This window comes from Denticeps clupeoides, unplaced genomic scaffold (assembly GCF_900700375.1).
Source record: "Denticeps clupeoides unplaced genomic scaffold, fDenClu1.1, whole genome shotgun sequence".
In the NCBI taxonomy this organism is placed as follows: Eukaryota; Metazoa; Chordata; class Actinopteri; order Clupeiformes; family Denticipitidae; genus Denticeps; species Denticeps clupeoides.
In genome coordinates this window covers 32,627-44,470 of record NW_021629740.1, presented here as the reverse complement: position 1 = coordinate 44,470, position 11,844 = coordinate 32,627, and the positions used below count along the sequence as shown (strand labels likewise).

The 11,844-nt window shown below is 43.9% G+C and overlaps 2 protein-coding genes across 2 annotated transcripts; one reads left to right on the top strand and one right to left on the bottom strand.

The window, feature by feature from the left end:
• Nucleotides 1-221: 221 nt before the first annotated feature.
• On the bottom strand, nt 222-2,686 carry LOC114773160 (tumor susceptibility gene 101 protein-like). Its single transcript, XM_028965699.1, has 6 exons — nt 2,557-2,686; nt 2,148-2,235; nt 1,964-2,029; nt 1,029-1,192; nt 812-908; nt 222-685 (listed from the first exon to the last, which is right to left on the bottom strand). The coding sequence occupies exons 1-6, from the start codon at nt 2,656-2,658 to the stop codon at nt 351-353; spliced, it is 852 nt and encodes a 283-aa protein (XP_028821532.1). The 5' UTR covers nt 2,659-2,686; the 3' UTR covers nt 222-350.
• Nucleotides 2,687-3,497: 811 nt separating this feature from the next.
• LOC114773158 (dynein assembly factor 1, axonemal-like) lies at nt 3,498-11,516 on the top strand. The gene is made up of 9 exons (XM_028965696.1): nt 3,498-4,391; nt 4,464-4,555; nt 5,452-5,673; nt 5,793-5,959; nt 6,076-6,197; nt 6,272-6,429; nt 6,779-6,894; nt 9,875-9,910; nt 10,003-11,516. Exons 1-9 carry the CDS (start codon nt 4,378-4,380, stop codon nt 10,108-10,110), a joined length of 1,035 nt encoding a protein of 344 aa, XP_028821529.1. The 5' UTR covers nt 3,498-4,377; the 3' UTR covers nt 10,111-11,516.
• The last annotated feature ends 328 nt before the right edge of the window (nt 11,517-11,844 follow it).

Here is an 11,844-nt window from a genome sequence, read left to right as displayed (position 1 = left end):
CCCTGCATTCACGCTGCTATTGTCTCCATGAACCCCATGCGCCCTCGGACAGGAGTTGCGGTGTCTGCTGAAGTTAGATGACTACATAAACAAATATAAGATGGAATACAATTTAAACTTAGCATAAAAATAGAATATATTCTAATATAGCATACGCTTTACTTAAATACAAGCTTATATCTGATGCTCAGTTCTGGTGGCTCAGGCCCACATCTGCACAATTTCAACCAAAATGTTTTATTAAGATATTCAGGGATCTGAGGCTGTGATTGGATAAGCCTGAAAGTGCCATCACATGATTGGCTGTGAAAAACGAAAGGAATAAAGGTTGTTGTGACTTCACATCCCCATTAGCAGCTCAGATTCTGATTCTGATCAGGATGCAGATATTGTTGTAGAACATTTACCCAGGTACTGAACCTGAACAGGATTATAGTCTCTATGGGTTTAAGGTTGGTCTGTATTTCAGAGGAACTGCCCACCATCTCCTGGCCCAGGTGGATCAGCATGTCTTGCAGTCTCTGATGTCCCTTCCTCAGATCGTCCTCCATTCTCCTCAGGGCGTCCAGCTCAGCCTGAGAACGTTCCATCTCCTCCTGCATTCGCCAGCGCAGCTTATCGCACACCGCTGTCTGCAGTGATGCACGGATGGTGTCTTCACCGATACTGCAGTCTTGGACCAGACCTATACACACACACACAAACCGGTGCAGATTTTCTGGATTATAAAACAGACAGGTTCAGTTCAAGGTTTGACTTCCTGGATCTGCTTGTTCAGTGTCAATCAGACCTAATTGGTTTCATCACTCACAGTTTTGTGGTTGTGTAGCAGGTCGAGAAAAAACAGGAGGCTCCTCTCCAAACACACCTATCATCTCCTGGATCAGAGCGAGCAGGTTCGAGAGGGGCTACAACAGACAGACAGAAATCATGGATACCAGAGCTGCCTGAGATCTTCACCAGACAACTAGTTTGACTTAAAGCGAGGACCTAACGTGGCCTCAGCCACAAACACACTCTGGACTCACATGCTTCCACTCATGCAGGTAAGGCAGGTAGATTTTGCCTTTGTCATCAACATGCTTGCCAGTCTTGATCATCATGCTGCTGGTGGGCTTCACAGAGCATGTAGGTGGGTTGAAAGGGAAAGAGTCTGGCAGCCAAATCCGTATGGGAATGTTATACATGTTTCCTGTACAATGTTTTATACAAAAAAACAGGGTGTCATGATTCATGAACTTTCCAACCATGAACTGCTCAGCCACCCATCCTTCAGCCGATCGCAGGTCTGACTAGAATGTCATCAGCTGACAAGGTTAAACAATTTTACATGGACAGGTATCAACATGGCAACTGTAGCTGTGATAAAATCAGTCTTTACATCTTATTTTATGGTTGTGTTAGGATTTACAATAACTGCATTATTTATCATATTGTAGTAGCCAGGTATTCAGGAAACAAACAATAAAAATAGAAAAAGCACATGAAAAGTGTCCACCACTGGTCCACTTTAACCCATCATTTATGGGTTTAAAATAATATTTATCCAACAACAAATACCCTAAAGCTTAATAATCAAAAACAGTATAAATGACACAAGACAACAGCATTGCAGTGTGGACCAACACATTCATTACTACACAAAGTGGGCAGCTGATGTGTCTGATATGAGTATATTTTAACACACTCAACACAGTGGTGGCCTAGCAGTTAAGGAAGAGGACCCATAATCAGAGGGTTGCCGGTTCAAATCCCGAACCACTGAGGTCCCCTTGATGAAGGTCCCGTCCCCACACACTGCTCCCCGGGCGCTTGACATGGTGACCACTGTCACCAAGGATGACGGTTAAATACAGAGGACACGTTTCACCCTGTCACTGTGTATAACATTGACAATTACTTTAAATATTTTTATATATTACAGTCTGCAGCATGTCACATAAAATGAAGTAAAGCAGCTGACCTCTGTAGCCGACTGGTACGGTTCCACTCAGGCTCAGCAGCTCCACGCTGCAGCCGTCACTGGACACTGGGGGAGTTCAGAGTTTCATCATACCGTCATGGTGAAGGATCATATCTTATCAACTGCTGTTCTATCAGGGAAAATAAAATGGGCTGCAGCCTGAAACCAGCAGCAGGCCTCGTACCGTAAGAATCCATCAACGGCTTCAGGTCCGTGTACCGGGTGGTGACTTTCACAATTTCGCTCACTGTCAAATCTTTGTACTTGTAAACCTGTACAATAAGCATGAAATAGCATTATCATAAAACCAGCAGTATAATCACATACTGTGAGTTATATATTTAAAGAGTTTATAATGTCGCTTTATAAAGGCAGATTCGGGATGAAAAATATAAAACACTGTTACATTCATTCTTAGGAAACTCGCTGCAGAAACGCTGCATAGTGAAAGGTGTCCTCTGCATTTAACCAGGACGGGACCTTCATCAAGGGGATCGGGGTTCCGATCACACTTCCTTACCCGCTGGGCCACCGCGGTCCCTATAACTACGATACCCCTAAAAGTGCAACAGCTTTGTTTGTGCCTTTTTCACCTTTGTGATCATTCTTTTCAGCGCGGTCTCGTTCACAGACATCTCCGTCTTCAGGGTGAAAAATAAAATATCCGACACAGTCAGTGTAATAAAATCCGTCATGAATCGACGTTCCTGAAAGACCGGCCCCGCCCCTTCCGGCCACGTGTAACCCCGCCCCCTGCGTTCAAGACCGCGGAGTCCTGATCTACAATATCACTTACAAAAAAATTTGGCATGAAAAATTTGACATGAAAAAATGTGTTACATGTGTTACAGAATTGACTAGAAAAATAGCTTATTTATACATGAATTGCAGTCCTGGCAGTTTTATGTTGGGAAGCTTCTGGTGTCTGGAGGGACTGGACTAAGGTGGGATTCATTTTGTTTTATCTAGGAGTAAATAATGGACTTCTCCAGCTAATAAGTCTACAGAGCTTTATGAGAAGTGGTAAATGCCGTACTCTCCCAACTTTTTGGGGAATGTGTTCCTACCCTGAATGGCCAGAATGGATATTTATTTACAAATCAAATGGGTGGTAGTAGCCTAGTGGGTAACACACTCACCTATGAACCAGAAGACCCAGGTTCAAACCACACTTACTACCATCGTGTCCCTGAGCAGGACACTTAACCCTAAGTTGCTCTGGAGGGCAACTGTCCCTGTAACTACTGTAAGTCGCTCTGGATAAGGGCGTCTGATAAATGCTGTAAATGTTGACAAGAAAAAACATGAATGTACATTTACAGCATTTTATCAGACGCCCTTATCCAGAGCGACTTACAACCAGTAGTTACAGGGACAGTCTCCCTGGAGCAATTTAGGGTTAAGTGTCTTGCTCAGGGACACAATGGTAGTAAGTGGGATTTGAACCCGGGTCTTCTGGTTCATAGGCGAGTGTGTTACCCACTAGGCTACTACCACCATGAATTATTTAGTTTTTATACTGTCTGCAATGAAATACAATTTATTACTTGCTTTTTTTCATTTTTTATTTTCCACCTGTCCCAACTTTTTGTGATTTGAGGTTGTACATAATTGTACATTACATGGAAAAGGCCATTGTCGAGGTCATTTAAAAAGTATTTGGGCATTTTCCCCTACGCTTCCTCTCCCTCGAAAAGCAGTTTCTAAGCCAGCAACCCTCTCAAGGAAATTCTGAAATAAAACACAATTGCAATAACATTAAAAGGTCAACACTTACCACAAACACGCATCCATTAGTTTCTATCTGCATTACATTAAAAAATATTCTGACCTGTCAAATTCTTTCTGCAAAGAACCAGCGTCAGTCCCCGCATCTCCTATGAAGGTCACCTTTAAGGGCTTGACTGGCGAGCTGTTCTACTGATGCTGCCACTGCATCACTCCACATTCCAGGAGATTCATTCAAAACACATAGATGCAGACCTTTTGGCTTGTATCAAGTGAAAGTGAATGTCACTGCAGCACAGCGCACGGTGACACGTGTCCTCTGTATTTAGCCATCACCCTTAGTGAGCAGTGGGCACCATGACAGGCGCCCGTGGAGCAGTGTGTGGGGACGGTGCTTTGCTTAGTGGCACCCTGGCGCACCGGCAACCTTCTGATTACGGGGCCGCTTCCTTAACTATAGAAACGATTAGCTATTAAATGTTTAAACCGCTCGCCATAGACGCGCTGGAGACTTCCCGCCCCGCCGGCCGTTTCATCCAATCAGCAAGCAGCACACGGTTCATCCAATCAGCAAGCAGCACACTGGTCTCCATGGCGACACGCACGCGCAGCTTTTCAACTTGAAGCTGATCAACAGAAGCACGAACCACACTGTGTTTTACTGTAAAGAGGACAATTCCGAGGACATGTCGGCTCCCAGGTTTGTTCACTCGCCCGTTTAAAGAGCCGCGCCTCTCCGTCCCTGCGCCGTTCATCTGTTTCTCCTCAGCAGAATCACGGCGGAGTTCCTCCGGCAGCACTGCAGGGACCATGGCCTGTACCAGAGCCCAGCTCTCAACGACACTCTCTACCTGCACTACAAAGGTCTGACTTTACATGACATTAAAATGTCATAAAAGAGCTTTAAAAATGACATTATTCAAGCAAAACAACAAAATCAAACTATTTTTATCATCCAAGCTTTATTTGGTAGTATTTTATGTGGTAGTAGTGTAGTGGGTAACACACTCACACTTAAACCCCACATATTAGCATTGTGTCCCTGAGCAGGACACCTAACCCTACATTGCTCTAGGGGGACTGTCCCTACTATCCCCAGGGGAACTAGTGATCTAATAAATTACTTCTCTATTAACATGTCATCATATTTGCAACAGGTCTGCCCTGCCATCTAAATATGATTTTGGATGTTTGCCCCCCATTTCAGCAGCTGACCAAGTAATATAGCTTTAATTCAAGTACAGTGTTTGTTAGAGTCATTTGTAAATTGTCCCCAAGCCAAATGGTCCCACAAATGTTTCACAAAAATGTGAAGGTTTAAATGTGTCCTCTATATTTTAACCCTGCATCACCCTTGGTGAGCAGTGGGCACCATGACAGGCGCCCGGGGAGCAGTGTGTGGGGACGGTACCTTCATCAAGGAGACCTCAATGGCACCTTGACAGGTCGGGATTCGAACCCGAAACCTTCCAATTACGAGCTGTTAAAGTCCAATACACCACACTCATGAAAACTCTTTCAGATGGTAATGTCAGTCACGAAGTGCATTAGAACACAACTTGTATTTGAATTAAGTCTGAAGTTTTTGTACAAAAACACTACAATGTTGTGCATCATCTCTACTTGTCTAATTTTGCAATAAGTTATTGTAAGTAACTGTCAACTACAGTAATTACTTCAGACTCATATTCAGAACCAGAAATTGATGTTGTAAAGTCAGCATGAAAAAGTGTGTGTGTGTGTGTGTGTGTGTGTGTAAGGTTTCTCTGTGATCGAGGGGCTGCAGGAATACACAGGTCTGCGTAGTTTGTGGTTTCAGTGTAATGGAATCCAGAAGATCCAGAACCTGGACAAGCAGAAGGAGCTACGCTGCCTCTTCCTGCAGCAGAACCTCATCCAGGAACTGGAGAACCTGGAACCGCTCAGCCATCTGAAGCAGCTAAATGTGGGAAATAATTACATCAGGGAAATCAAGAACATCTGTGAGAGCACATATACACACACCCAAAATACTGCTGGCAAAACTGCAAATGAAAATGGAGTTGTAGCCTGTCTGTGTTTGCAGATGCTGAAATATATGACAAAATGTTTTATTTCCCAGCATGCCTCAGAGAGCTGAGCACCCTTGTCATCTCCCACAATAAACTGCAAGATCTCTCTGATGTGGAGCATCTCACACGTTGTTCCTCTCTGTGTGTGTTGGACTTGTCACACAATCTGCTCCATGACCCCAACATCCTGAATATCCTGGAGCAAGTGCCTGATCTGGTACACACACACAAACTCACACACACATACACACATACACACACACACACACACACACACACACACACACACACACACACACACATTCTAAATTCTCTTTTTGGTGTTCCTGCCAGCGTGTGCTGTATTTAATGGGGAATGAGGTGGTTAGGAAGATCCCCAACTATAGGAGAACCGTGATTCTCCACCTCAAGCAGCTGACTTACCTGGATGAGCAACCTGTTTTTCCGAAGGAGAGGTGTGTTTGTTTGTATGTGTGTGTGCTGTAATTGAGTCTGCAGTAATTGACAATCGGTGTTGGGTTGTGCGTAGGGCGTGTGCAGAGGCATGGCAGGTAGGAGGAGTGGAAGCGGAGAGGAAAGTAAGAGAATTGTGGCAAACACAGGACCAAAGGAAGATCCAGGAGAGTCTGGATGCTGTGGTGAGCATCAGAGATGAGCAACGAAGAGCCAGAGAACAGGAAGAGGAAGGTAGAAACACACACACACACATTACATTTCATCATGTACTCACTTAATAGTTAATACACACTGATAATGCACATTAAAAATGATTGATAAGTGAAATGAATTATGTTGACTGGTTACAATAGCTGATTTGTCAGAAGCAGGAAAAATGTAAAACTGTATTAATCGGAGTCACTTGACAAGGACCACAGGATCACTATCAATACACACACTAGGTAAAGCAAAGTGTTGTCAGATACTTGGTTTTGGTTGCAGAGCTGCAAACCCAAAGATCAGCTTACAGCTACATGCTGGTCAACCAAACAGCAATAGACTCTTAACAGTTCCATCTCTCTGGTCCCTTCTTCAACAGAACATTGCAAGAACAAAGAGGCTCTGGTGCTAATGGCCAGTCAGGGTGTGATGGTCACAGAGCTGAATGAAGAAATAGAGAGCATCCTGCCAAGTACACATACACTCAGAATCCATGTGAGTGCACAAAACAAACACATTATTTCCAAACTATTCATTTGGGTACATTTTAGCATTATATGTGCTATTTGACATTTATTGTTACCTTAACAATAAAACTCATCTGTTTCACATTACTATAAGTTGTTGACTCCATCAACTACAGCAGTTTTTGAGGTTATAATATAATAAGTATACCGTAAAGATGATTTTATAATATTAATATAGTTAAGTCACATTCTAATTTAACTAAATAGCACTGTAATAGCAAGGAGTTGGGCACATCTGCGGGGGCCGCAGAACTGAGAGACGGGACCCAGGGGCATGGCGGGCATTTAGCAGGTAGCGTAGCAACAGCGTGAGAGTGAGGGGGGGTGCAATAGGAGGCATGAAGCCAGCTGCGTTATTTTCCCAATGAGGGGAGACCGTGGGGCATGGGACGAGTAGACTGGTAGATGAAAGCTGCAGGCTGTTATTAGATCATAACCTGGCACGGGTCAACAGGAGCAGATGAGATGTCATAGGCTCGGACGGAATTGAAGTCAGGTGGGCGATTGGCAACATCAAGAGCAGAACGTGAACCAAGCAATTTGTGGGCAAAAACTGTCAAAATAACGCAAAAACTGACTAACTGGCACGAAGGACTACAAATGAGTTCATAAGGACTTTCACTGCACGTTGCTATTTATGTTGTCAGCCGGGGAACTTCTGGTTTGTGGGTTCCTGGGTCTGCCGCACTGGTGGACGAGCAGCAGCCATGACTGGTTGTAATACTAGTAACTAAATTCTGAAGTACTTGCTCATAATGCATTATACAATAATGAAAAAATGCATTAGAATCAACAGAAGAATCTGCTGTGTGCTTTGCTTCTCATTTGCATTCTTCAGTGGTGAGGTGTAAGCAGCTGGAATGAATAAAAGCTCAGCTGAGTCTTCAGAGACAGTTGAATTGAGAGGCAGTCTTGGAATAAACTTAAATAACATAATTTACAAGGAGCCAGAGTGGTTAAAAACTCCCATCCCCTTGACCCCATTCTGACCAATGGCCACTGCACCAGGAACCAATTTGGGGTCACACATGGTGCGTTAGCTAATGGTCTGGTTGTAAACAAAACTACTGAAACACATCTTATGGATAAAAACAGCAAAGGTCTGGCATAGTTAGGGTTTATTGTTAGGGTTATGAAGTTATGCGGTTATGCGTTTGTCGGAACAGACTTAGCTTTGAGCCGATAAGCTGTTTTCCTTTTTACTGTTTTTATCTGCCATACACAACAACAACAACAACATTTATTTCTTATTTAGCCCAAAATCACATACAGTATGTCTCAATGGGCTTTGACAGGCCCTACAGTTGACACCCCCCACACTTCACCCTTCTGCACACAAGGAAAAACTCCACACAAAAAACTCTAGGAGAGAGAAAAAAAGAGAGGAAGAAACGTTGGGAAGGAGGGATACAGAGAGGGACCCCCTTCCAGGGTAGAGTGATACAGAGAGGGACCCCCTTCCAGGGTAGAGTGATACAGAGAGGGACCCCCTTCCAGGGTAGAGTGAGCCTGCAAATGGTGTCAGTGCAGGGTTGGATATGATATAATGATAAGTCCTACAGTTGTAGGGTTGGAGAAGTCCAGGATGTATTCAGTCTGCCAGTAGTCTGGGCGCCTGATTCCGTGTCTCGGAGAAAAACAAACAGAAGCAGCGGCAGACGGTTGGACTGTACGACCGATACTGAAATATGTGGTATATTGGTGCTACAGTGGCCCGGTACCCTAACTAGGACAGCCTAACTGGTGAATTTAACTTTGTCTGTGTCTAACAGGGGGACTCTGTGATAAACTGGACTTTATAATTGACACTGCGTCAAAGTGAAGTGAAATGAGGGTCTAGGACTTTAGCAAAAAGCCAGAGAAAACAGATAGGTTTTGAGATTGGATTTAAACACTGAGACTGTGTCTGAGTCCCGGACACTGACAGGCAAGCTGTTCCACAACTGCGGAGCTCTATAGGAGAAGGTTCTGCTCCCAGCTGTGACCTTCTGCACCTTTGGTACCAGTAGTGACCCCGCACCCATTGATCGAAGGGGGCGTGGCGGTTCGTAAAGAACCAAAAGTTCACTCAGGTACTGTGGAGCGAGACCACTTAGAGCTTTATAGGTTAAAAGTAGAATTTTGTAGTCAATCCTAAATTTGATGGGTAACCAGTGCAGTGATTGTAAGACTGGGGTGATGTGGTCAAATTTCCTGGTTCTGGTTAGAATTCTGGCTGCAGCATTCTGTACTAGCTGGAGTTTACTCATGTATCTACTAGAGCATCCAGACAATAATGCATTGCAGTAATCTAACCTTGATGTAATAAATGCATGGACCAACTTTTCTGCATCATGCATTGAAATTATATTTCTTATTTTCGCAATATTTCTAAGGTGAAAGAATGCTATTCTAGTGACATTACGTGCGAACTGAATGAGAGACCTGCATCAATGATGACACCTAGGTCCTTCACTTCAATACTCGGTGAGATAGAAAGGCTATCCAGGGTTATTGTGTAGTCAGCCAGTTTATGCCTGGCTGCTTGAGGCCCAAGTACACGGTGCACACTGTGAAATTTGTCCTCTGCATTTAACCATCACCCTGAGTGAGCAGTGGGCACCATGACAGGCGCCCGGGGAGCAGTGTGTGGGGACGGTGCTTTGCTCAGTGGCACCTCAGTAGCACCTTGGCGGATCGGGATTTGAACCGGCAACCTTCTGATTACGGGGCCGCTTCCTTAACCACTTGGCCACCACTGCCCCATGGAGCAGGGCAAGTTGTTCCACCAGCCAGGGACAACAAAGGAGAATAGAGTTGATTGGAAATGGAGACCCCGTGAAGAGGGAATTTTCAGTCTCATTTCATTTGCAGATATGAGAGGGCGTGCCGAAGTCTAGCTAGACTAGTAGTGTATTGATATAAGACTATCTGGGATTTACAAATGAAGTCCTTCTGTTGTTCTGCAGGACCTCCCGGACCTAGAGGAGACTCCCAACGAACAGGTACACAAACCAACAAAGTTACAAACCCTTTTCCCAGGATCAGGATAATCCTGATTTGATAAGGATACTGTTTGCCATTTGCGTGTTTGCAGGCAACGTCATATTTTGTGACTGATTGGACTTCTCAGCCTGCTAGAGAATCTAAAGGAGCTGAAGATTCCAAAAAAAGCAGCTGCAGGCTGATAGAGGAGCTGGACTGAACCAGTCATTCCACAGTAACACACACAATTCTGTCAATTTTCTGTCAAATGTTCCTGAAGGTTTCCAGTCACCTCGGTATGTTTCTTGACCCTGTATCTTTCCTTTAGTTTGAGTCAAGTGTAACAGGGTATGTTATTTGCATTTCACCAAAACATGCAACCTCTGATAGTTTGGGATTTTTTTTCGGTCAGGTGCATTTTATTTGGTTCTACAATATGATTTTATATCTCCTGCCTTTTGGTTCTGGGTGTGTGTGCGAGCGTGCAAGCATTATTGGGCTGATTGCATGGGTACCTGCGTGCGTATACGTCCTCCGGTCAGACCTTTTTTTTACCTTACCGGAGGTAGGATTGCCGTGCCATGCTGGGTTTGGGAAAAATGAATAAATCCATTTTCACCATGCAGTAGTGATAATGAGATGAAGCCTCATGAGCCAAATGGTTTGAGCCAAAGTGTTCATTTCTCGAAGCTTCATGTGCACACAACACCACCTACTGGCCAGGTGTATAATTACAAACCATCTATGACCAAATAAATTCAAATTTTATTTAACCCTAACCCTAACCTACACAGGGAAAATCCTCCTCTTCCTAGCTGGCTTCTTCTTCTCTCCTAACTATTATAACTGTTCAAAGTCTCTCTCTCTCTCTAAACTCTCTCTAAACTCTCCAAAGTATATAAACACTATCCAAACTCTAGTTTCCAAACTGACCGCAACTCTACAGAGGTTTATATTGCCTCAAACCTCGTGGCAAAATCTGAACCACTTCCCGAAGCAGTCACGTGGTACAGCCAGCAGCGAGGCGTTGGACGTCATCATTTTAGGCTCCTCCCCTAAATGAAGCAAGCCTCGATATGTGCTTCATGGAAACGCCCCCTTCGCTACTCGATACACGCTCCGTAGCCATCTCTACCATGCAGTATATTGCCCATTTAGAAGTAAATGAGATTGGCAGTGATGGAGGAAGAGTGTTTGTAATTGAACAGAGTTTTATTTCGGCGCTTGGAACATGTGCTGCACCTCGTTCACCGAGCGAGTATAATATTTCTTCAGGGGAGCCCGGTGTGAGACGCTCTGCACCCAAAACCCATGTTTTATTTGTTTCAGGTATGGAGAAGTTTAGCTTGTATGATGTTAATGAGTTAAATTTGTTGTACTTTAAATGTCCATATTGTTCTTATGTAATTATTTATAGATTAATTTTATGTGTAGTGATTTGTTCATGCTTTTATATATTTTATTGAATGTTTCATTGATAATTAGTCTATTTGTATATTTTCCTGTATGGGGAATCAATTGTGTGATTCTGGCCAGACCTTTTATTACCTTACGAGGGGAGCCCGGTGTGAGACGCTCTGCACCCACAACTCTTGTTTTTTTCATTAAAACGTCAGTTGCAACTGAGTTCCATGTCCTGCCTCCTTTGACAGGCCATACAATTGACACCCCCCACACTTTACCCTTCTGCGCACGATCATTGATCGCAGGGGGTGTTGCGGTTTACTCAGGTACTGTGGAGCGAGACCATTTAGAGCATTGTAGGTCAAAAGTTCTGTAGTCAGTCCTAAATTTTGCAGTCAATCCTAAATTTGATGGGTAGCCAGTGCAGTGATTGTAAGACTGGGGTGATGTGGTCAAATTTCCTAGTTCTAGTTAGAACTCTGCAGCATTCTGAACTAGCTGGAATTTACTCATGCAAAAATAAGTCTATGTAAAAATAATAAGAATATTA

Excerpts from the sequence above, each read along its gene's own strand:
- LOC114773158 (XM_028965696.1), top strand. Across the intron at positions 4,556-5,451 it reads TCTCTACCTGCACTACAAAG|GTTTCTCTGTGATCGAGGGG; the intron begins GTCTGACTTTAC and ends TGTGTGTGTAAG. Across the intron at positions 5,960-6,075 it reads TGGAGCAAGTGCCTGATCTG|CGTGTGCTGTATTTAATGGG; the intron begins GTACACACACAC and ends TGTTCCTGCCAG.
- LOC114773160 (XM_028965699.1), bottom strand. The coding sequence starts at position 2,658 with ATGACGGATTTTATTACACTGACTGTGTCGGATATTTTATTTTTCACC. Across the intron at positions 2,236-2,556 it reads TGAAAAGAATGATCACAAAG|GTTTACAAGTACAAAGATTT; the intron begins GTGAAAAAGGCA and ends CTTATTGTACAG. Across the intron at positions 686-811 it reads TGCTACACAACCACAAAACT|GTCTGGTCCAAGACTGCAGT; the intron begins GTGAGTGATGAA and ends GTGTGTGTATAG.